Source organism: Talpa occidentalis, unplaced genomic scaffold (genome assembly GCF_014898055.3).
Source record: "Talpa occidentalis isolate TD23 unplaced genomic scaffold, MPIMG_talOcc4v2.1 talOcc4.7, whole genome shotgun sequence".
Lineage (NCBI taxonomy): Eukaryota > Metazoa > Chordata > Mammalia > Eulipotyphla > Talpidae > Talpa > Talpa occidentalis.
The window spans coordinates 110587351-110612688 of record NW_023605083.1 but is presented as its reverse complement, the minus strand read 5'-3'; the positions used below and the strand labels follow the sequence as shown (position 1 = coordinate 110612688).

Below are 25338 nucleotides of genomic sequence, written 5' to 3'. Positions count from 1 at the left end.
ACATTAATCTTTGCACAGTGCGTAAACCCAAATTAAGATATATTTCCCCACTACATCAGTGGAGGAGCTTTAGTTTTAAGACTCCTAATCTTTGCAGACAATAAAATTTTCTGCCATGGGAGAAAGATAAGCTTTTGAGAATACATCTGCCATAGGCCTCTAATGAGAGCTAACCTTGCTTTGCGAAATACTTAATATATATTGCAACTAACCCTTATACCAACAATCCTTGAGATGCGTTCTGATTTTATGGATGAAGAAAACTGAGTTTCCTATCTCCATTACATGTCTGTTAGCTTCTTTTAGGCCCTTATTATTTTTCCTTGCCTGGATCTAACTTATGTCTCCAGATTTTTTTCACTTAGTTTACTATTCATACTGCTCCCAGAATCACCTGAAACAGGTGTGTGTGTATACACATTCCTTGCAGACTTCCAACAGACTGATTCTCTGTTGCCTGCTGGATAAGTTTCAGACTCTGCAGAACCCTCATTGACCTCACTAAACACCCGAATTCTCCAAGTATGATCTGTATCTTCATGCCATTGTGGTTATTTTGTTGTTTTCTCACCCTCATGCTTTTTAAAATGTGTTGTTTGGGCTGTTTGTGTGTAACTGCTGTTCCATTGACTCATGATTTTATGAATATATGTGAGGGACTTGTACATGTGTCATCCAAGGACATTTAAAAATGTTCCAGCAACACCTGAATAAATAAGAACTCTGGGTTTATAGAACTAAAATGTTAAATATGACTAACCTCTTGGTGGAGGTGAGGGCGAGTGGTATAGGGGCAGTGGACATAGGGAGAATTTGAAATCAAGGGGATTGAATTCAAGAAAAGACTCAGCTAGTTTCAAGGGAGTATGTGTGGATGGGGGAGCAGAATAGCAGAGGTGTCTATGCATACCCACCTCCAGTGGATCACCCAGAGTGAAGGGGGTAGGGCTCTGCATTTTAAGGCAGGGAAAGGGAGAGCAGACATCTCTGCTATGACCTATTATGTTTCCTGTACAGCTGCATCAGGATTCTCTTACCTGGCTTTCATAGTATCCCTTCTCTCCTCTGCTTTCCCAGGTTTAATTACTTCAAGCCTCCAGGATGGCCATCCAATTCCGTTCACTTTTTCCCTTGGCATTGCCTGGAATGCTGGCACTCCTCGGCTGGTGGTGGTTTTTCTCTCGTAAAAAAGAACATGTCAGCAGCCATGACAAACAGGTAGAGGCCAGCACCGTGGAGCTGAGGGCCAATCCTGCCATTGTGGAACCACATCCCATGGAAGAGACCTGTCCTGGAGTAGTGTCCATGCCCTCTAGCATCAAGCAGCCACTAGAAAAGGAGCTGTCCACTGTGAGCAAGCCTTCTGTGGAGCCCCCAGTCTTGCTGCGGCCACAGCCACCCTTTCGTAGATCAGAATCCTCAGGGAACCTTCCTAACAGCATGGACATGAGATTTCGACCAGGAGCACGTAAAGATGACAGTGTAAAGGTGGAACTAGCCCTGACAGGTGATGAAGCCAGGTCTATTCCTCCAGAGTGTCCCCTTGCATCCCAAAAGGGTGTTCCGTTCCCCCATGAAGCAGTTGAGGTATGTAAACGAGAGTTAATATTGAACAGGATGCCAGGTCAGGGCCAGCAAGGCCAGTCTGCAGCCCCCACAGAGAAGCATGGCCCTGGGGAGAAGGCACGAGAGACCGGTGGTGCCGAAGGAACTGGCGATGCAGTTCTAGGAGAAAATGTGATGGAAGAAGGTATGCTGTCCCGGCAGCATGGCTCTGAATTGCAGAACAGCAAGGTACCCAGCTTGGCTCCCTTGGGAGGAAAGGGAGAGAAAGGGAAAAGCAGCCCACCCCAGATGGAAGAGCACAAAGCAGAGAAGTTGAGTAGCTTCGTTGAGTTGGCTCACGCAGCGCTGGAGAAGGATGATGGCATGTCGGCTCCCCAGGCCAGAGGCGATAAAGCCAGGGATGGAGAAGTCACAGGAGAAGAGGACAAAGAAGAGACCTCGGGTAAAAACGAGGAGATTGAGCAGGCTGCTTTGCAGATAATCTCTAAAGTGATCTTGGAAGCGACCGAAGAGGTGCTGGCCACCACAATGGGCAAGATTGCAGGTAGAATGTGTCAAGCCTCAGCTGGTCAGGTCCAAGGGCAGAAGGAGGAGAGCTGTGCCCCAGCCAGCCAGAAAACTGCCATGGGGCAAGATGCCACGGAGCCCACTCCAGCCACAGTGGAAGCGACCGTGGGCCCATCGGATGCTCCCCTCCGCGCTCTAGGCCAGCCGGCAGAGGACCTACCACCACCAAAGACCTACGTGAGCTGCCTGACCAGCCCTCTGTCCAGCCCCACAAAGAATGGGAAGCCAAAGAACTCTGTGCACCACATCTCCCTGGCCCCCTGCCCATCACCAGCCACTCCCCTTGGAGAGTCGCTTGATGAGGCAAGTGTCCCGGGGGAAGATGCTGGCCATGTCCCCTGTATCTCTGAAAACAGCCAGGGTGCCCCGTCAGTGTCGTCCTCTGGGCAGTGCTCAGACTCCATCAGCACTTCAGGGCTCGAAGACTCTTGTGCAGAGACCAACTCCAGCCCTGGCGACAAGGCTAGCACTCCACCACTGCCAGAAAGTACTGTGCTCTTCAGCAATGGGGTGCTGAAGGAGGAGTTGTCAGACTTGGGGACTGAGGATGGATGGACCATGGATGCGGAAGCAGATCATTCGGGAGGTAGGAGGGCCTTGGATGTTCCTCCTTTAGAGGACTGGGGAGGAGCGGTCTCCCTTTATTGGTAGGGAAGGACTGCGGTCTTCTCCCACTGCTGCTACTTCTGCAGTGACGGTGCTCTTCAAGTCTGTGTCCCAACTGGCCTGCAGAAAGCCGGGCTACAGCATAGAGCTGGTGGGTAACTGAGAACTTAGGTTGTCCTGAACCCCAAAGCTATGGGACCTGGAACTTGGTTCAGCAGCCGATGACCCTCCCTAGTCCTTCTGAAGGAACCAGCTTAAAGTTGGAGTCACTGGGTAACCGGTGTGCTTTTTTCTCTCCTTTAAGTACTAACCTCTTAATAATTCTTTAAAATGGAGAGGCCTCCTTAGCTTTAATTCCCTTGAATTCCAAGAATGAGTGTGAGCTTTTTAATGGTTTATTTCCTTTTAATCATGTGCTTGTTCCCATGTCTTCACCTGCTTTCCTTCTCCAGAAGCTCTTACCGGGTAAGTGCCCAGAGAATGGCCACAGCTTTGAATACTTGTGGGAGGCCCGTGCTTTCCTGAGTTGTTGCTGTCACCTATTCCTTCGCAGAGAGCCTCAGCCACTTTCTTTCTGTGCAGCTGCAGTTCCACCCCCCTGGGAAAGAGGGGCACTTTCGTAACGAAGTGTCCACTGGGTTTTTCGAGTGCTGACCCCAGCGTAGACAGTTCAGACCGCTAACTTACAGGTCAGCAGCTCCTGACGCTGCCTTTGCAGCTACCCTGGGGTATTTTCATTTATCTTATGGAAAGATGCCACGAAGTCCCTGTGTGGGTCCTGGAGCCTTGCCCCTGCCATATCTGCTCCAGGAAGGTTGGGAATCTTTCTGGGGAGTTCTACTACTTTCAGCCAGCATCTGGTGTGTACCTTACGCTACATTTTGTCAACTAAGATACTACTGCTTTATGTATCTCTAAAAGATTTTTTTAAAAGTGCTGCTGTTGATGATTATCCAAGATTAGAGACAGCAAGATGCAGCCTAACTTTGGGGATGTAAAAGTATTAGGGGAAAGGTGGGGGAGGGTGCTTCGTAAATTTTTTTTTTTCCCCCAAAGAATAAAGGAATTTCCCTGTCCGCTGTCTCTCAGCATGCCAGCTCTAAACTGATAGTAGCTACTCCGATGTATTGAAGGCTGCTGGGTTTAGGCCTTTCAAAGAAGGCTGTGACTAAGTCCTGGTGACAGGGGAAAGGTGCAGGGACGGCAGCTTGAAGCCTAGGAGTACCACTCACCAGAGCTCTTGGTGTATGAGCACAAGGCTCCTGTCTGCAAGCATTCGTAAGTTAGCCTGCTTGTGTGTGAGGAAGTTGGAGCTTAGTAGGAGGGCCAGTGATGACTGGCTGAGGGAGTGAGATGACCTTGGAGTGCAGCTTGTTTTGAGTGTGGTCTGAGCCACTCCTGGGTGACACCATTCTGTGGGGCAGAGCTTGGGGCCCCTCATGTTGAGAGTAAGAGGTTGCTTTGAAAGTGACTTTTCCTTCGCTGTAATTAGGGCTCCATTAAGCCATATACCTCTGTATCCACAAGGTATATGAATTGTTCAGCAAAGGATTAGGCCCAGAATTTTGAGAAACCATTTAGAAAATAAGCTAATTATTAGAATCTCAGGAGTGATCAATTTCTGCAATGAATGGTCCATATTTAAGTCAGAACCACTTCCCTTAAGCTGGTCTAGATCCCTGTTTTCTGTGATGGTCTCCTTGACATATTCTTTAGTGAGAGTGGCTAGCTCAGGTCCATGCCAGAAGCCTGTTGCCTGCTTGTCCTCTTAGGGATGAACTTTAGCTCAGTTTAGACTAGGCAGTTAAAGACCTGCCACTAGCTCAGAAGTGCATTCAGCTGCAAAAGTTGGACCTAAGCAGAGTGAAGAGAGGCCCTCCGTCTTCCATGCGCAGTCCATTGGGCCCTGTATTAGGGATAAGAATGGGCCCCTTAGACAAGCCAGTGAGGGAGGGCTCTATCTAGCTCTGCTTTACTGAAACCTGCCTACAGCCTGTGGGCCCAGGCCTGGGGCCTTGGGAATTAGAGACCCTTCATCTGAGGGGCTGGCATAGTTGGGCGGGTATGGATCAGTTGTGACAGGTTGGTCTCTGTAGAGACCTGCCCCCAATAACCAGCTCCTGGGACCATGTGGACCTGTTGGCCCACTCCTCACCCCGCTATGTGGACTTCTCTTCCTGGGCCAGCCTCTGTTTCTTCCCAGTTCACCACTTGTCTCTGCTCCAGCAGCTGTGGCTGGGTGCGGCTGCCAATTAAGCCAGTGGGACTGTAAATGACAGGCTAAAATTAGTTGTATCTACACCCCCAGTCATCCTTTCATTGGGGTTGTTCTGAGCTTTCTAGACTGCAAGTTGACATTCACCTGCCAAGCTTGAGGAGGGGGCGTGGGGCGGGGGCCTCCTGGGAATGCCAGTTTAGAAGTTCTGTGTTAACTGTTCTGAGCCAGTGTCTCTATCTGTGCATGCTGCTTCCTCCCCTGCAGGTTCAGACGGGAACAGCATGGATTCAGTGGATGGCTGCTGTGGCCCCAGGAAAACTGACAGTTTCCAGAATGCCCAGGCAGGCGCCAATCCTAAGAAGGTCGACCTCATCATCTGGGAGATTGAGGTACCGAAGGTAAGGATTGTAAGCTTGAAGGTCCCTTTGGACCCAGGGCATTGGGCTTTGCGGGGAGGGGACCCAGCAGAAGTAGTTTGAGTGAGCCAGAGGCAAGAGGGAAAGGGAAAGCTACACGTTGCCACTGTTCGGAGAGGTTCCTGAAAATTCCGCCATTGCCTTCGGGAGCGTCCTATTCCTGTCCTCTTCAAATTCACAGGCTTACTTGTCTCCCCTCGGCTTTCCTTGTGTGTGCTGAACCTCAGATCTGTTCATGGATGCTAGCAAAAAACCAAATTGAGGACATGGGCCAACCAGGAATTACTTCACTGTGCTCTGCACAAGCTCTCCCATGCAGAGTGTATTTTGTAATTGAGCACAGCATAAATCCATATTTTAGAGGTCTTTTGAAGTATAGAAATGCATGAAGAAAATAAAAATCGGCTGTAATCCTACCCTAGAGAATGACTGAGAAGACTTTTATTTCCTTCTTGTCTTGCACCCTGTGGTTTTTAAACAAAACTGAGATTATGTTGCTTTAATTAATGCTTTTAAATATTTAACAATTTAATTTTCCTGTATTATTATTTGAAAATGTAATTTTAACTGCATTATTCATTGTGTGAATGTCAATTTACTTCACTAGTCCCCAATTCCAGGGTGCTTCAGTGGTTTCTTACTTCTTGCTGATATAACTTACAACTTATTAGCTTGATCTTGATGTTTATCTCTGAGGCTTAGAAATAATTGGCCTACTGCATTCTCTTGGGGCACTTAGCTCCCTGCCGAGGTGGAGACTTGGCTTGGTTTAAACTCTGGGTCAGGCGGGCTGCTCTGACCCCAGGTTGCTGGCTCCCTCAATTGCTTTCTCCCCCAGTGACCATGATAGCAGTCCTGCCTCCTCCTTCAGTGCTTGCAAAGGGCAACAGCCAGGCAACTCTGGGTGCAAAGGGACCAAGTCCCTAGTAACTGCTGAGATAGGGTCGTTTGGACTTATTTTAGAGTTTGTCTTATATTGCGGCAAAGTTTGGCTTCTTATATCTGCCTTGAACTTCTGCCAGCCTCATGCTCTGAAGGCTGTCCATTGGCAGCAGAAGTCCACAGGTTCTTTCTTAGACTTTTGTTTTCAAATCAAGTTTTTTTTTTTTAAAGATTTATTTATTTATGCATACAAAAATAGGGGTATAGGCCAGAGGCGTGGGGGGGTGAGAGGATTCACCAGAAACAGTGGGGAGCAGAACATGCAGGTCTACTGAAATACACTGCTGAGAGGAGCAGCAGGAGAGATAGGAGAGGCCTGCTGCGCCATTTGGGTAGTCTCTGGCCGGCTGGAGATTGAGCTCATGCTGCAGTGGTTGTCAATAGCTTGATAGTGCTGTCTTTAACCCCTTCGCCACCAGGGAGGCCCTCAAATCGAATTCTTTATGTCCATACCAACTAGGCCTGAAGAGGTGGGAGGAGAGAGTCGGAAATCAACTCATAGTGTACATTTGGGAGAAGACCCTGCTTTGCAGCTTTCTGGATTTGGACCAAACTGTGGAATGAAAGGGGAGCTCCTGAGCCCTGGAGTCAGACTGCCTAGTTCAACTGCTTAGTAGCTGTGTGACCCTTGGGTGAATTACTTAGTGCCTGGGTTTATTTACTCACCTAATGGGAGTAAAATGGGAATAAAGTAATCCAATTCATAGGTACTATGAGTTAAATGCAAGTGCTTAGAACAATGCTTGGCAGATGAATGCTTAATGTTTGAGCTTGGCCTTGTAAAGGTAGGTCTTTGGGAGTGTAGGGAATTGGTTTTCTGTTAACTAACTAGCTAACCCTCCTTTTCCCCTTCTCTTTCAGCACCTAGTCGGTCGGCTCATTGGCAAGCAGGGGCGGTATGTGAGTTTTCTGAAGCAAACATCTGGTGCCAAGATCTACATCTCAACCCTGCCTTATACCCAGAACATTCAGATCTGCCACATAGAAGGTCAGTGGCAGTTGCTGTGCTGTGTTTAACTTTCTTATTTGAAATGTAAGTAAATGGAAGCATTGGAGCCCTAATTGCTACCCTTTTGGAGTATGTATTGGAATAGGAAATCCTGTGCTTGTCCCAAGGGAGCATTGAGTGTTTTCTTCTCAGTCCTCATCTTCCAGTTAAGGTGCTTAGAGGAAATGCTGGTCCTGCACTCAGATTGGGGGTGTGGTGTGAGGGTAGAGGCCCAGGGTCCTGGGTTTATAGTAAACACCACAGGGGCTCCCTCACAGAACAGAAGTGTGATTCCTCTCTAATTGATGAGGACCAGGCCTTTCCCAATCTTCCTTTTATATTCAAATCATGGATAACATTGGAAGAGGTATCGTTTGAAAGGTCAAAAAACTTTAGACACTTTTCTTCCTAAGACAAGCGTAGAGTTTTAGCACCTTAATGATGCACTGTAGAATTCCTGTAGGGGTGCGTGCCTGAGTTTGTTTGCTCTGTGTTACCCATAGTAACTGTGTGTCCTGCTCTCTCCTGCTTCCTGAACCTCCCCATTTAGGCTCTCAGCATCATGTAGACAAAGCGCTGAACTTGATTGGGAAGAAGTTCAAGGAACTGAACCTCACCAATATCTACGCCCCTCCGCTGCCTTCATTGGCATTGCCTTCTCTTCCGATGACTTCCTGGGTGAGCATACACCAGGGGGACCAGGACTTTTTATACCCTTGTCTCCCAAACCAGAAATTCCTAAGACCATCAGCTAAGAAAGCCAGGAGCACATTGAAGTCTGTGTGCTCTTACCTCTGGTCTCCATTGGTCTGTTCTGCTTCTAGCCTACATCCCCTGAGGGCTGGTGTGCTGGAAGGAAGCACTTAGAAGGACTGCTCTTCCCCTAAACGTGTCTCCTGGGCACTGTTTGTGTTTTTAAGCCATTTGCTAGAAAGAATTAATAGTTCATCCAGGAGACTGGGTGTGTTCAGATTAGCTAGGCACTCCAAGCTAGTTCCTGGACTAGAGTCACAGCCTGACACCAAGTCTAGGTGGACTTGTGTTCCTTCCTCCTAGTTCGGTTTGGTCTAGGGGTGGCCTTTGTGAAGGGTTCTTTTCCCCCTTCCTTCCCTCTTCCTAGATTGTGAAAGAACACAAACTCCCTCCTCCTCCACCACCACCAGTCATAGGAAGCCAAGTGGAGGTTGCCCTGGAGTTAGCTGACATCTTGGAGTGGAGTCCCTCTGTTCTGGGGTCAGTTAGTTATCCTGTAGTGTGCCTCCGACCCTAGTTGACCCTTTTGTCACTGGGAGTAGAAATGTAGTCTTCTGTTGTCCAGAAACAGCTGCATTTCACACGTGAGTTGAATGTGCTGCTTCAAAAGAATTGCCTCCCTGGCTTTGTTTAGGACTTCATGGTTGTGTCTTCCCCTCTTCCACCCCTATTCCTTGGGGGAAGGGATGCCATCCCTTTCCTTTCCTGTGGCTATTTGGGGATGGGCTGAAGCACACTATTCTTATTTTATAAATCATAGAGGTTTTTTTCCCCTGGAGGTTTAGCCACAGACTCACCCCTTTAAAAAAAAAATAAATAAAAGATTTATTCTATTTATTTATACATACAAGAGCTGGGGTGAGGCCAGAGGTGCAGGGGGGCTGATGAGAGGATTCACCAGAGACAGAATGGGGAGCAGAACAGGCGGATCCACTGAGATACTCTGCTGTGGGGAGCAGCGGGCGAGACAGGAGAGGTCTGCTGTGCCATGTGGGTAGTCCCTGGCCAGAGATTGAACTCATGCCACAGTGGCTGCTGATAGCTTTATAGTGCTGAGACTTAACCCCTTGCACCACCAGGGAGGCCCCTCATCCTTTACTTTTAATTGAATTCAGGGAAAACTACTTGAATGGTCCAAAGTTTGTTGCCATTATGGCATTTGTGTCCTGCAGTAACACCAGTAACCAGTAGAGGTAGTCTCACCGCAGCACTAGGCAGGGACTCGCAGAAGCCAATTGTGAATGTAGTGCATCTGCCTTGACAGTGGGACCTGACTTCTGGCCAGTGGTTGCTGGTGGGGAGGCGGGATAGAGAATTGTTGTCAAACCATAGTTCCTATGGTCACCTGCAGACCCAAAGGAGCTGGCTGAGGGGTCTGAGCCTCTTTTTCTTGGGTACCTCATTCTCAGTGACTACCTCATTCCCCTTTGCCTTTGATGGGACTTAGTAGACACATCAAGAGAAGTGGGAGGGAGGGGAAGCTCTGGGGATCACCCTGCCCAGGCATGCTGGAGGCCCAGCACCGTGTTCACACCTGGCTTTTGGGCGCCTGCCAGGCCTGTGGTGAGGTCACCTTTAGTGGGTATTGGCGCGGTTGCAGAACAAGGGCCACAGTGGCATCAAGCACTTCACACCATTAAAGTAGCTTTCCCTGAACCTCTGTCATCTGGGTGCCATACTGCTTTGGGTAGCCATGTTCTTTTCAAAGATGTGCCAGTCCAGAGTGTTGGCCCTGGGACCCCAGGGCTATGGCAAACATGAGAAGGATTGCTGCAGCGCCTGCCGCCCTTCCCCTTCTTCCATAGCTCATGCTACCCGATGGCATCACTGTGGAGGTGATTGTGGTCAACCAGGTCAACGCCGGGCACCTGTTTGTGCAGCAGCACACACATCCTACCTTCCATGCGCTGCGCAGCCTGGACCAGCAGATGTACCTCTGCTACTCTCAGCCAGGAATCCCCACCTTGCCTACCCCAGTGGAAAGTAAGTGCTCCCCAGGGGATCAGAGGGGAGTCCTGGGCTCTGGCCAGATCAGGGGAAGAAGATTTGTGGATGGCCTATTCTGCTGTTGGTCTTAACCAGGAGGAAGCTGTTCTCACATCTTTCATGGAAAAAGAATCCCTGTGTTCTTGCCATTGCGGAGGAGTTGTTGTGGGCTGATTTTCCTGGCTAGCCCAAGATACTGTTTCCATTGGCTGATGGAGCTGTGGAGTTGAGTTTTGACACATGGATTTAGATCCCAGCTTTGCCACTTATCTGTTGCGTGGAGTTGCCACCCCCTTGTTCCAGGAATTAGGGTTGGATACTTTGTGTTGTATGTAAAGTACCTGATGCAAATACTGGTTCCCACAGAAGATTCCTGCGTGTAGCATGTCCTGATAATGGGTGGGCCATCTCTGTTTAGCAGCTGAGGAAACTGAGCCTCTGAAGTCAGATGACTTGCTCCAATGCAGGAGCTAGAAACAGAACCTCCTTGTGCTTCTGAGCCAGTCCTTTGTCATTATTAACTTTGTTGCACTTCTTACTGGGAATTGAATGCCTGGTAATAATACTTCATTTAACCCCACTTCACCCCTCTTCCAAGTATGTTCCAGACATTAGTAAGTAATGTTTTGATGTTATTGTGTATGGGGTTTATTTTGAAGGACTATGGATTTACTTTTTTTTTTTTTTTTTTTTTTTAAAGGAAATATTTTTTTTTCTTTTTTATAGAGGCATGTTTTATTTATTTATTTGTTTGTTTGTTCATTTGTTTTGTTTATACATGCACTGGGTACAGTCAGAAGCGCGGGAGGGTGAGAGAATTCACCAGAGCCAGAGCAGGGAGCAGAGCAGGCAGAAGGACCGAAGTACACTGCTGAGGGGAGCAGCGGGCGGCAGGAGAGGTCTGCGGGCCATGTGGGAACCTCCTCCGGTGGCCGGGGAGCAGCCGGGAATCGAACCGGCGCCGCAGAGGCCGCGGGCAGCCTTGCAACCCAGCGCTCAACCGCTGCGCCACCGGGGAGGCCCTGGATTTACTTTTTGTCAGAGTCCCTAACCTTGCCTCAGCCTGGCATAAAGACCAAACTGGAAACCAAGAGGTAACCGCGTCAGGAGCTCTGGTGCCCTGTGTCAGAGTCAGGGCACAGTGTGGTCAGTTATGTGTTGTAGACCCTTATCCCAGCTGGGCCGGGGCAGCTGCTAATGGTACTGCTGGGTGACACCATCCTATAATTCTATCAGCCCTGTCTCTGCTGCTCCCAGGGTGCAGTGAGTGACCCTTGGGGCACCTACTCTCTGCCTCACTGGCTACCCAGGGTGTGTATGCTTTCAGCACCTTCATAAAGCAAAATCTGGGAGGAAGCCTGGGAGTTTCCTTCTAACGAGCCCTTGATCTGAGTTGTCAGAGTTGGAACAGGCCCGAGTTACCAGCCACTGAGACCAGTTGCATGCAGAGGTTCTCGTCTTTCCAGAACTTTCTCTGAGACTATGAATCCCTAATCCCTGAGTTTTGATGTTACGGTTCATCCCAGGTAGTCTTTGTCTGTCTCGGTCTTCAGTCAGTTTCAAAGTATATACATCTGGATGACTACTTTTTGGGGGGCACATATGCAAGGCTGAGTTTCCCACATCCACTCTTGGTCTCTGGGGAAGTTTTGGGGGCTCCTCGCTGACTTCTGCATGGTGGAGGGATGGGCTTCTGGCAAACTTTGTGGGGAGGTAGATAGTGTTGACTGGGTGGCCCTGGTGTCTTGGGCCAGGCGTGTCCACACACACTCTTCCTGCCCTGCAGTAACTGTCATCTGTGCGGCTCCCGGCGTGGACGGCGCCTGGTGGAGAGCTCAAGTGGTGGCCTCTTATGAGGATACTAATGAAGTGGAGATTCGCTACGTGGACTATGGTGGCTATAAAAGAGTGAAAGTCGACGTGCTCCGGCAAATCCGGTGAGTCCCCGTGCCTCAGACAGAGGCACATGCCGTATGAGAGGACTGGGACTTCTGTGTAGCTGGCCCAAGTCTGCCAAGGCTGGGGCATGGGTTTATTTTTCCTTCTGCTGCCTACTCTGTTTTAGAAGAGTCTGATATAAACAAACTCCATTGCTAGCCTCAGCCAAGCTGAACTAGAAGGTCTGTTGTGTGGAACAACTCCCCACCCCGCACTCCCAAATAGCGTACAGCAAGAGCAGTGAAGCAGGCTTCCTTTTTGGGAGCTTGATGCAGGAAGTCCCTCTGAGCTCAGCCTAGCAGCAGGATTGGATGCTCACATTCGGGTGTGCCTAGAGCGTGTCACTCACATGTACTTCTCTTTTGCTTCATCCTAAGTTTTGGGTGCCATCGTACTAAGCAAGAGGGAAATGTTGGCCTGCAGTGGATTTCTCCTTCAAGTCCGTGTTAAACTTGGCCCTTTCTTACCTTTCTAGGTCTGACTTTGTGACCCTGCCGTTCCAGGGGGCAGAAGTCCTTCTGGACAGCGTGATGCCCCTGTCAGGTAACGGTGGGGGGCCTCTGGCTCAGGGGGCTGGGGGGCAGTTGTTAAGAGTAGTTCTTGTTCTTTGAGAGACTTGTTCTCACCTGGAGGACTTAAGCAAACACAGGTCTGGACTGAAGCCCAAGAACTGGCTTTTCTAACAAGTTCTCAGGTGATGCCAATAGTGCTGGTCCATGGAACTCCCTTTTGGGTCCACTGCTTTAGACTTTACCCAATTTTGAGAGACTTCTAACACAGGTACCTTCCATACCGTAATCGAAACTGAGCCTTCACACCCATGATCTAGGGCAGACTTTGAGGTCCAAAGCACTGCCCAGCTAGGCCTCAGCAATGTGAGGACCACACTGATAGTCACCTGTGTGTTAGCTTCGATTGTTCTTACCTGTAAAGTGGGATAATGCCTGCATCTCTTAGGGCATGCTGATTCAGTGGAAGAATACATAAATGTGCTCAGCCCAGTCAGCCCCCAAATAGGTGGTGATGTTTTTACTGCAGGAAGAATTTCTTTTTTTTTTTTTTTTTAAGATTTATTTATTTGTGAATACAGGAGCTGGGGTACAGGCCAGAGGTATGGGGGGGTGAAAGGATTCACCAGAGACAGCGTGGGGAACAGAACAGGCAGACTGACTGAAATACACTGAGGGGAGCAGCGGCGAGTCAGGAGAGGTCTGCCGCACCATGTGCGTAGCTCCCTGGCTGGGGATTGAACTCATGCTGCAGTGGCTGCGGACAGCTTCATCAATTGCGTCTTAACCCCTACGCCACCAGGGAGGCCCTGCAGGCAGAATTTCTGTCCCTTTGATCTTCTGTCCCCCAATAGGTAGTGAGCATGTAGCAGAGACCCTGGGTGTATCTGCTTAGAGTTATGGGGAGGCAGGAGTGGTTCTCAGATAAAGTTCCCATGGCAGCACCTACTTGGAATGCAAATGCGCGGTGTGTACGTGACAACCATGCCTCACTTTAGTGTTAGTCTTACCGCTGCTTTTCCTTCTCTTAAGATGACGACCACTTTTCACCTGAAGCGGATGCAGCTATGAGTGAGATGACAGGAAACACAGCACTGCTGGCTCAGGTGGGTGGTTGATAGGTGGGAGATGGGGCAGGCTGGACTGGGTCTACCTGAGGAACCTCATGCCTAGCTTCTGCTTTGCTTCTGCTCGCACTCGATTCTGGGCTCATGGAATTGATCTTTGAATTCCTTCCTATGGCAACAGTCTTTGAAAGAGGGGCACGTGGGGTAGCTTGACCAACAGTCTTTGAAAGAGGGGCACATGGGGTAGCTTTTAAGTATGCTTGGTGCTTTTGGTTTTTTTTTCAGGTGACAAATTACAGTCCAACTGGCCTTCCTCTGATTCAGCTGTGGAGTGTGGTTGGAGATGAAGTAAGTGCTGACCTTTTCTTTCTAAGTTACTAGCCAGCAGGAGCAAGTTGGAGCTGATTCTCACTGTCACCTCTTGAGCTAATCAGAGGATATAACTATAACTATTGCCCTTCAGGGGCACATTTAGCAATGACTGCAGACCATTGTGGTTGCCACATTGGGGGTTGGGGGTGGGTGATGCCAGTATCAACTAGTGGGTAGATGCCAGCAATGCTGCATCCTCTAATATCCTCTAATGCACAAGACAGTACCCACAACAGAATGTCAAGTCAGAAGGACCTTCCTGGACCTTCTGTCTGTTGGCTTTTCCTCTCCTATATGTCATGGTACTAAAGCTTAGGTGTCTTTAGGTTACTGAAAAATCTATCCCTGTGCCAACAGAACATTTATCGAAATGCCCCACCCCCATTGTTCTTGTGCTGTTGCCTGCAGTGGCCCTGGAACTATTTAGAGGGAGGACCTATCTGGCTTGAGAAATGGCCCCTTCTGCAGTGAGCAAAACTCTCAAAGGAACTTTCTTTTCTAGGTGGTGTTGATAAACCGATCGCTGGTGGAGCGAGGACTTGCTCAGTGGGTAGACAGCTACTACGCAAGCCTTTGACACTCCCCCTTCCCCACAGCCACTTCTTGAGTCTTTTTTGCACTGTTGAAATTGGGCTTGGCACACAAGGCAAAGACTTTACAACAGAATAACAAACATTGTCCTCCCCAGAAACTCCTGATTTTATATACTGTAGTCCTGTTGAAAAGTTGTCTCTGAGATGAGGAAGTAACTGTGGGTTTTTGTAAAGCGGTAGAATGGTGTTTAACAAGCCAAGGGGTTTAAACTGGTTCCAAAGGGGTAAAAAAACAAAACGAAATGAACAGGGGAAGAAAAACTGTTTCGAACAGGTGTTCCATTGCTCCCTCACCCCCGTCCATTCTTCCTTCTTTCCCACTTCCCCCCTACGCAAAACCCAACCAACTGTAGCTGACAGGCCAAGGTATGTGTTGCTTGCTTGAGAGTGTTTCTTTTACTTCAGAATCTTCAGGGAGCAAGACATGATCTGACTAATGGGTATTGATTATATGTACAGCTTACATAAATGAATTTATGATATTTAACCAGTTTTTATAAATTTCATCTAGGTCTCTAAGAAGGCAGACTTTTTAATCACACCTCTGGCCTTGGTCAGTGGGGGAGGGGAACTATTATCTTGCCAAGCCTGGTTGTAATTTGTAATCATTTTCTACTTGTGCAAATTCTGTAAATATGTTTAAAAAATGTAATATTTTGTACAAGATACACTGGAGAACAAAGGGAACTCAAGACTTTTCCATACCACATGTCATCTGTGAGCAGAAGCTGCTTCTGCAGAGTACATCCCAGCTCCTCTTGCCCATAGTTCCCTATGGCTTCCTGCATACTGGATGGGGTGACTGTATGGTATAGATTGTGATCTGGGAAATTTTTTTTTTTTTCTGTACAAATTTGTTAAAAAAAAAAAAAAGCAACTCATTGATTTACCTTGCAGTGGTGTGTGTTTGAGTCATTTTTTAGACTGGCTTCAGCATTGTGCAATTTAAAATAAGTAACTTAAGTAACTTATATAAATCTTGAATTGTACACACTATAGCTTTGAGTCCTTTTTCTTTCCAAGTTGAAAAAGCTGGGGGTGGGGAGCGAAGAGGGTAATTATGGGTGTGGTCGGTGTTGAAATGTCCCATTCAAAGGAGATCCTCAACCGAGGGTAGTTTAGGCAGAACTTTTCATCTTTCCCTCCCATCCCCCCTACCCCTGTTTACCCCACATGGTGGCAGCTGGACTGCCTCTGGCTTCCCTCATTGAGATACCCGAATGTTCCAAATAGCCAGGCTTGAGTTTATTTACAGTACTAGTTTAAAGAATTCTTTGGTTGCGCTTCGAAAAAGGTTTCCCTTAAATTTCGTAATGTCTTGCACAGTCAAATTCCAACCTCTTTACCCACAAATAAGCTCTAATGGGAATTCCTTGTTAGATTTCAGTGATAGAAGTGGTTAAATCATAATTTAAACAATATAGTTAACCTAACGTAGCCCATTATTATTTCAGCATGTAATATCAAAATTACTGGTGGGACAGACACTTTGCATGCTTCTGCATCCTGTGTGTATTTCCCACTGAGGCACGTGTAACTGACCACCCTTCGAGCGGCAGCACACAGTACAGGGCTACCTCGTGGTCTGGCGCACCGGAGGCACCTTGGGAGCTGGAGACCGGTCCCCACCCGGACGGTGGCCCGGGGCACTTCCGCTGGCAATTGCCCTGGAGCGGAAGTCATGGTTTTTGCGCATGCGTGGTGCAAGCAAGTTGCTAGCTGACCACTTGAGATTCAAGCTGTGGGAGGTGAGTGTTGAGCCAGGTAGAGGTGGTCTGGGCTCCTGCCAGTGGGAGGAGTGCCCCAGCGGCAGGAGCGGCAGTACGACCCATGGGGTGTTTGACGGGACGACGGCACACTGGTCAGGGCGCAGACCCTGGGCTCACGCTGTCAGGGGTTGTGCCTCAGCATTATCACTTACTTGCTTGTGACCTTGAACAAGTCCCCACTCCCCCATCTTAACTTGGTCACCTGTGAAGTGGGGAAGAGGGCAAATCCGATCTCTGGTTGTCACAGTGGGGATTAAGTGCAAGACGCCTGACACATTGTAACCTGCCAACAAAAAAAATTGGGAGGTTTTATTGTTTATGTTGAAGTGAGGCTGTTTCATTACTTTCAATTTATGAATCCCATTGTGAGTATTGTGCTATGCAAGTATTTGATTTGTATTATCGCGCTTGGTCCTCCAGCAGACATAGAAATAGGTGGTTGTACATTAATAGATATTGAGGTTTTGCTTAATCATAGGGACAAGGTTGATATACATCATTCATACATACATTCACATAATGAGAGCAAATACTACCTCTTGACTTAACAGCCCCTCCTTTCAAACTCTTTATCTCCGACCTCCTTCCTTGGGAGCACCCCAGGATGCCTTCAGGGGTTTCCAGAGAGTGGAAGTAACCTGAGGCCCTTCACACTGAAGGACTCCTGTAAGCTGTGGACACTCAGCTGCCAAACACCCCATCCTGCCACCCCAGGCAGGCTGGGAGTCCCCTCCCGGAGTTCTTCCTACTCCCTTCTCAGCAGGCTTCTGTTAACCTTTCTGTTCTCCCAGCTGTGCCCAGCGGTGGAGCTGGTGTTTGTATTGGGGTGCTACATCTTGCTCTCCAGGCCTTAGCTCTCATGTATGCAGGTAGTGAGTGATTAAAAGCCTCCATTCCCTTCATCTGTAGGATTAGGAAGGGATTAGATAATGATACTAGCCTCAGGGCAATGAGAGGAAACCACAGAAATGTTCACTATATGTACGGAGCTTGGCCACAGTGAACTCTCATGCAGTCTTAGTTGCCCTTAGCCCTAAGTCCCAGTGGTAATTGCGTATGACCTTAGCCAAGTCGTGTTGCATCTAACTGTAGGTTTTCCTGTACAACTCAGAATTGCTGGAGCAGGAAAGGATATATGGGGAGCCCAAGCTAGTTTGGGGAGAGCTCACAAAGCCTGGTGTATTGATTTGGTCCTTATCTTTGGGAGTCACTGAAGAGTTTTGAAAGAGGTAATCAGAAGATTTGGTTCAGGAAGGCAGGCGGGGAAGGTGGACAAGCAGAGATCTTCAGGGGGTTGAGCACAGTAACTTCAGAGGTTGCAAGTCATAGGGTCAGGATCTTTGGAAAATGCCTCCAGGATTGGTGGAGGAGGTGACAGTGGGAGAAATAGCTGTTCTTTGTATCTCAGGTCTTAACCTTCAGGGATGGGTTCATTAAAATGTTTAGTATATGGCAGGAAAAGCAATTTAGAAGTTAGTGAAGGGCATACACACTGAATAAATCCTTTTCAGATTGTTGTGTGCCTTGGATTATTTCCGTAGCTCTGAGTTGATTTTTAACCTTTGTACCAGTAATTTTGTTGCTTTTTTGGAGGAGAGGACTTGTAGAGGTCCAGCACTATCATTGTGGACATGGGCCCTCTGGCAAGTTCACTTCAGACATGTCTGAAATAACTGTGGGCCATGCAGGGGAAGCCAGGCCTTGAGAGAGACTTGGTAACCTGCCTGGGGTGTGGAAGAGGGCAGTGGAAGGCTGGATGCAGGAGGCTGAACTTCCCCCCCTAGTGGGTCCTACTGGGTATGGAAGGAGTGGCTGGTCCAAGTGGCGTGTCAGCATGGAGGCTGGGTTCTGGGGTTACTACTACACCTTGTACAACCTGAGTTATGTCACTTAGAGCTGATATGTAACCATCCCAGACTGGAAATAACGAGATTAGTAGCTAGAGCGCTTACTGTTTTAGACTCTATGCTGTTTGACAGGAAATACTTGGTCTTCACAACAACCCAGCAAAGGCAGAGACAGGAGATGCGTGCTGTGTGAATGGAGTAGGACTGAGATTCAAAGCCAGGCTGTTTCCCACGCCAGGTTCTCTTAACCACTGCTCCTCTTGAAAGCAACATGAGGCTCAACTGTGCATCGTTCCATTTCACCAAATAAATGCCACAGTGGCTCAGTGATCAGCCCTTAGAAAATGTTTGGCACTTACAATGGAAAAAATACTGTGAGAGGAAAGACCAATCCTTTTGCTTATATGAAAAATTTCAAGAAAAACAAAGCCAGAAAAACTTGTAGCAGCAAGGCCAAAGGGTGAACATTTTTAATCTCTCATGAGCTAAAAGGAAAACTAAGTCTCAGACCTCCCTGGTGGCGCAGGGGGTTGAGCACAGCACTGTGAGGCTATCCACAGCCTCTGCAGCCGGGGTTTGATACCTGGTGGCCAGGGAGAATCCCACATGGCACAGCAGACCTCTCCTATCTCTCCTGCTGCTCCCCTCAGCAGTGTATTTCCGTCAGTCAGTCTGCCTGTTCTGTGTCCCGCTCTGTCTCTATCGAACCCTCTCACCCCTCTGGCCTGTACCCCAGTTCTTGTATGCATAAATAAATAAATCCTTTTTGTGTGTGTGTGTGTGGGACCCTCGCTGGTGGCTGGGGATCGAACTGGCGCTGCAGAGGTGCGGGCAGCCTCGCAACCCAGCGCTCAACTGCTGCGCCACCAGGGGAGGCCCAATAAATAAATCTTAAAAAAAAAAAAAAAACAAAAAAAAACTAAGTCTCCATTGCAAAAGTGTCCTAAAGAATAGGAACAGAAAATAGGAAACCTGGGCTTGTTTTGATCACCGTCCAGTTAAAATATAGTGTGCCATTTGTGATTTCAAATTTTTAGAAGCCATAGCAAAAGGAGAAAAGAAACATTAAAATTAATTTCATGTGGCTTGTTTAGTGTAATCATTCACATCCACATTAGAAATACTGGAAATATTTTGTAGTAAGTCTGTGGAATCTGATGTGTCTATTTGACTAACCACAGTTAGTGGTTACTAACTGTGGAGACTAACCACAGTTCGGGTGCTCAGTTGTCACAGTGACTTGTGCTCACTATCTAGCCAGCCGGGGTTGGGCTACCCCATCACCCACATTCACGGTCTTCATGTCTTCCTTGTCTCACTCAAAAAGTTCCAGGTTCATTTGCACATTTTTCCATATGAACTTTATAATGTTTTTTGGGAGGAGGCTATCATGGTAAATGTTGTGTTGACATTTAAAAACAATGCATTTTTATGGTTTGGTATAACATTCTATGTAAACTATTAAATCAGGCTTGCAAATGATTCAACTCTCTCTTTTTGTTCTAAGAAAATTACATTGAATGATGCTAGTATTGTCATGTTTTCCTCAACACCTTTTTTTTTTAAGTTTTTATTTTTTTGATTTTTTTTAAAGATTTATTTATACAAGAACTGGGGTACAGGCCAGTGGCGCGGGAGGGTGAGAGAATTCACCAGAGACAGCGGGGAGCAGAACAGGCAAACAACCGAAATACACTGCTGAGGGGAGCAGAGGGCGAGACAGGAGAGGTCTGCCTCGCCATGTGGGAATCTCCCAGGCCAGTCAGGAATTGAACCGGCGCTGCAGAGGCTGTGGACAGCTTCACAGTGTGGCGCTCAACCACCTGCGCCACCAGGGAGGCCCTCAACAGCTTTTAGAAATACAGTTTTAATGTTGCTTCGTTTGAAAAACTGATGAGTGGTATTTCCTCATCAATGTAAATATCTTTGGTTTCCTGTTTGCTTTTTGTTTTGACTTGTATACCCTTCATTCTGTCACTTTTTAGGTGGACGACTTGTAAACACTGCTAGAATTTTTTAAGTGAAACCGGACAGTCTCTTAATAAGTGAATTTAACTTGTTTATTGTGATATTTGACTTGTTTATTGTCATTTAGCTCATTTTCCTATTATGTTTTCTATTTTTTTTTTCCTTTCATAGTTATTTGCTTGACCGGATTTTCCCTCTAATAAATTTAGCACTCAACATCTCATAGCTCTGTTGTTAGTGGATAACTTTAAAATTTTAAATATACTTGAATTTTTCTTCTCTCAGCTTGACCTATGCAAGGTCAAGTGTGCGGGTACACGTTCCTCCTGAATTTTGTCAAAATTATCTAGAATATCAGGGGCCTCCCCAGTGGTACAGCGGTTGAGCGCTGGGTTGCGGGGCTGCCCACAGCCTCTGCAGCACCGGTTCGATCCCCAGCCGCCGGGAATGGGTCCCACATGGCATGCAGACCTCTCCTGCCGCCCGCTGCTCCCCTCAGCAGTGTACTTCTTCAGTCTGCCTGCTCTGCTCCCCGCTCTGGCTCTGGTGAATTCTCTCACTCTCCTGCGTTCTGACTACCCAGTGCTTGTATAAATAAATCTTTTTTTTTTTTTAAAGAGGCATGTATTTTTATTTATTTATGATTTATTTATTTGTTTGTTTTGTTTATACATGCACTGGGTACAGTCAGAAGCGCGGGAGGATGAGAGAATTCACCAGAGCCAGAGCGGGGAGCAGAGCAGGCAGAAGGACCGAAGTACACTGTTGAGGGGAGCAGCGGGCGGCAGGAGAGGTCTGCGCGCCATATGGGACCCTCCTCCTGTGGCCGGGGAGCAGCCGGGGATCAAACCGGCGCCGCAGAGGCCGTGGGCAGCTTCGCAACCCAGCGCTCAACTGCTGCGCCACCAGGGAGGCCCTAAATAAATAAATCTTTAAAAAAAAATTTAAAAAAATTATCTAGAATATTGGTTCAGAATTCTAAACTACTTTTCCCATATGCCTCTCAAGAATCTTAATGGTGGAGCCTCCCTGGTGGCGCAATGGATGAGCGCTGGGCTGCGAAGCTGCCTGCAGCCTCTGCAGCACCGGTTCAATCCCCAGCCGCCGGGAATGGGTCCCACATGGCATGCAGACCTCGCCGGCGGCTGGGGAACGAACCAGCTCTGCAGAGGCTATGGGCAGCCTGGCAGCCCAGCGCTCAGCTGCTGCGCCACCAGGGGAGGCCCTAAACTTCAGTCACATTTTAAAAAAGAATTTTGGCCCAGTTTCCTGTTTCACTCGCTATGTTACTTACCTATTGCTTCTACACCAGTTCCTAAGTTCTTCATTTTTATTTGCTTTTAATTTGTCTGGCAATGTATTTCCTCGAATTTTATTGTTTTCAGGACATGTGTGAGACCTTGTACATTCGGATATTTCTTTTTGTCCTGATACATCAGCAGTATTATCCTGCACATCTCTGCCAGATAACAAAAACTTGTCAAAAATTCCATCCTCCTCCCCACAGTGGGATTGCGCATCCTCGTGCTGCTCCTGCGTGGAAGACGGTAGAGGTGGCGCATGTCCCAGGCAGGTGCTTCAAGAGCCAGTGTGTGACTCCCTTGTCCTCTCCCTTTAGCCCAGCATTGGCCATATTCCAGGTGGGGGCTTGTCCTGGCGCCTCAGTCCCAGCATGAAGATGATGTGGAACAGAGCTACAGTTGACCCCGACACGCATGTGGTGTGCATAGCAGGTCTGTTGTAGGTCGCTCTAGTTCTGGGGTTACTGTTTTGGGAGTTTCCCTCCTGCCCTTTTCTCCTCTGTACCCTCTCTCCAGGTATTCTTTTATCGCCCTAAGATTGAATCTCTTGTTCCCCTCTGGCGGCATTCCCCTGAGCACCCGGAGCTCTGTCCTTGTGGCTTGGGGCAGGTTCCGTCCCTCATCGCTTCCATAACCCTCCAGCTGTAAACCACAGGAGTGAATTAAATATTGAGCTTCTGGCCAGGTTTGACTGTAGACTGACTTGTAAATAGGGCCTTCCTGAAGATTCTTCTTAACCAGGCTGTCTTATTTTGTATTTTTACTAAGCAAATTGTCTCCAAGAGATCTTGGCTGTCAGTTGCTAGAAATAGGTCCAGCTGACATCTGGTGAGGATGGATGGCATTTGAGAAGCCCCAGCAGCACTGCAGGGCAGCAGGCACCTCCTGCCTCCACCTGGGATAACTGACTTTGCCTGGCCTCCTTGGCTTGATCACAGGCAGGAGTTCTGACGCTCCCACGAATCTCTTTCCACTGGCCGTCTGCTGTATGTCAAACACCCTGCTAGTGGCTGCAAGGGTGAGATGCATGCTGATCCTTCAGGAAGCCTATCTGGGGAGGTGGACAGGCTAATCTGTGCAAATGGCACTTTCCTGTGGCGCTGCCTCGCATCACTTCCTTATAGGATCCAGGCAACTGCTGATAGGTGGGAAACTAAGGCTCAGTCAGCAGAGCAGAGACTGGAACCTGGACCTTCCAGACTCCAGACTGTGCTCCTCTCTGCTTATGGCACTGCTGCTTCTCTGTGGCGCCCGAGTGCCAACGAGCTGTGTGGACAGGAAAGATGAGCGAGGTCAGTACTTTTGTACTCCTGGGAGGGCTTCTTGTAGGACTCACTTCACTGCTTGAAGGGAAGGAAGGCCAAGGAGCACGCTGAGATGGGGTGAGGGAGAAGCTGCACAGCGAGGGCTATCCTGGGGGTTGGAGCTGCCCTGGGGGTCTGGCCCACAGACACTTGTAAAAAGAGATGGTGGAAGTGAGAACTGACATGTCTGCATAGGAGGCTATTTACAAATATAGTATGTGTAAAAATCCTTTTTGGTTTTCATTTTTTAATCAGTGATGCACATACACAATATATGATTCCCCAGATATGTAAGGTCAACCAGTAAAAGGACATCTTCTATCTCCTCAGACATCCACATTTCCTCTCCAGGGGAAACACACTTTCTGGTGTTTCCTATTATCCCTTCTTAACCTTCACACACAAATGATAGCATACAGACCACAAATCAGGCTTGTGCTTGTAAATAAAGTTTTATTGGCGCCCAGCCAGGGCCATTTGTTTACTTACTATCTATGGCTGTGTTTGTGCTACAGCCAGAGTTGAGTACCTGTGTTAGAGACTGTATGCTCTGCAAGACCCAAATATCTCATCCTTTACAGAAGATTGCTGACTCCTACTGTACTGTGCACTTCACTCCCACCACAGCCCTGTTTTATCAAACTTAAATGCAGCCTTACATTTCTAGTCTTTCCCAATCATGAATTCTTTAGTCTGAAAATTAGGAATCTTTGGGTTTCTTGAGAATTCTCTGTAGTGGGCAACTTCTTATAGACTCCCTCCTGGTAGAAACCTTGTTCCTGGTAGAGTGATTGGGCATAGCACCCTCAACCCCACAGAGAGAATCCAGGATAGGGCAGGAAGACCCTCTTTTGGGTTACAAAGTGTGGCCTACAAACAAGAGCACTGGCAGCCTGGGAACAGAATTTCATATCTTTTTGCATGATGCCCAAGTGATTTGTGTTCACAGAAAAATTTGAGAAGGGCAGAGTATCAATCCCTGGCTGCATTTTGAAAGCACTTCTAAAACCACCAATGTCTGGAATCTGTTCTTAAAAGTCTAACTTTTGGAGTATCATGTATATGCGCACTAAATTGCTAAATTGCACAAATCTTGAATATACATTTTTACATAGATTCTTGGTAACCACTGTCTAATGAAGACACAGGAACATGTCCAGGACCCTGGGAATTTTCCCTCATGCCCTAGTCTTGACAGTGCCCTCTCCCTAGGTAATCATTAGTCTTTTGTTATTATAAGATTAGTTTTGCCTGTTTTGGAACTTTATATAAATGGAATAATCCAGTAATTTCTCTTGCATCTTGCTGCTCCCACCACCATCATCTCTGAGGGTGTCTGTTTTAGCAGCTCTTGTGTGTGTACTCCTGTGTGAATATACTATAATTTATTTGCCAGTTCTTTGGTTGATGTTCATTTAGATTGTCAGTTTTGGGTTGTAATGCATAAAGCTGCTATGGTTCATTGTGTTTTTAGTGGATACATGTAATAATTTCTCTTGAGCAAGCACCTGGAAAGAGGATTGCTGGGTTATAGTGTAGGAATAGCCTTTGCTTTAGTTATTTGTGTACTGGGATTTTAAAAAACTTACCAGGTAAATCTGATGTACTGCTGGGACCAAGAATCCTGGTCAGAGACAACTCTAAGATAGTCAAGCTGCCCTTCTGAGACCTGCTGTTGAATTCTTTCAACTGCTGGTCTGTCCATTTCTCCAGTCCTCTTCCAACAAATCCCTAATCTGTTTCTGTTGCTTGCCACCAGTGAGGCCTATCCAAACAGATGTGTAGTTTCAGTCTAATTCCCCTAACTCCTGAGCCACTTCAGTGTGCAAATACTGTCCCCATCATTTCAGTTGATTGGATCCAGCCTCAACCCACTGTCTCCCCTGTCAGAGCCCTCAGTACATGCTCAGACTTGACCAGGTTTTTCCTTCTGTGCCCTCTGGGGCACCTGGACGTGTAGACCTGGCATAGTGATAGTGGACAATTCAAGGTATCCTCTCTTTAGAACACTAACAGGGTTGTCATGGGGCTGAAATGGCACAAAGCATGTCAAGTCCGTTGCCTGGGGCCTGGTAGAACATGATCGATAAATGATGCCTACATGCAAGTAAGTAGATCATTTCCATTGTTACTCCAAGTTTGAAGGGAGTGCGCTGATCCAGAGTTGTGCTGGCCAGTATGTTAGCTGCTGGCCACCTGTCACTCCTGAGCTCTTGAAATGGGACTTGTCCAAAGTGAGATGTATTGTAAATGTAAAATATGCACTTTTGACAAAAAGAACAATTACAGATTGAAATAATATAGTGGATTAAATAAAATGCAGCCAGTCCCACCTGTCTTTAAAGGGTGTCTAGTGGCAGTGGGAAGGTCACTCATGCTGTTATCATTTCTGCTGGCTGTGCTGGGTGGAGCACCATGACTGGCCTCACCCTTTCGAGATGGTGTTCCTCAAATTAGGGCCGCCAGCTGTTTGCTTCAGAGTCTACCTAGAGTGCTTGTTAACAATTAAAGTCCTGGGCCCCACCTAGAAACACTAAAGAGTGGTACTAGGAACCTGCATTTTCAGTATCCCTTTACCCCAAGTTAAACTCTTTTACTCCTGATTTTAGAACCACTGCTCCTAGCACT

The 25338-nt window shown here is 47.6% G+C and overlaps 2 protein-coding genes across 3 annotated transcripts in view; both read left to right on the top strand.

Moving 5' to 3' along the window:
* AKAP1 (A-kinase anchoring protein 1) overlaps window positions 1-15473 on the top strand; it is a 33243-nt gene extending 17770 nt beyond the window's left edge. For both annotated transcript variants that reach the window (XM_037491945.2, XM_037491943.2), the window contains exons 2-11: window positions 1078-2719; window positions 5222-5355; window positions 7177-7303; window positions 7854-7981; window positions 9862-10039; window positions 11829-11979; window positions 12456-12523; window positions 13522-13595; window positions 13842-13904; window positions 14431-15473. In XM_037491945.2, coding sequence (XP_037347842.1) covers window positions 1102-2719; window positions 5222-5355; window positions 7177-7303; window positions 7854-7981; window positions 9862-10039; window positions 11829-11979; window positions 12456-12523; window positions 13522-13595; window positions 13842-13904; window positions 14431-14505 — 2616 coding nt within the window. In that variant the 5' untranslated portion in view covers window positions 1078-1101 and the 3' untranslated portion in view covers window positions 14506-15473. The remainder of the gene's footprint in view (window positions 1-1077; window positions 2720-5221; window positions 5356-7176; window positions 7304-7853; window positions 7982-9861; window positions 10040-11828; window positions 11980-12455; window positions 12524-13521; window positions 13596-13841; window positions 13905-14430) is intronic.
* A 760-nt stretch (window positions 15474-16233) lies between these two features.
* Window positions 16234-25338, top strand: part of MSI2 (musashi RNA binding protein 2) — a 468006-nt gene continuing 458901 nt past the window's right edge. The window contains exon 1 of the mRNA XM_054688817.1: window positions 16234-16269. The gene's annotated coding sequence lies outside the window, so the exon portion shown is untranslated. The remainder of the gene's footprint in view (window positions 16270-25338) is intronic.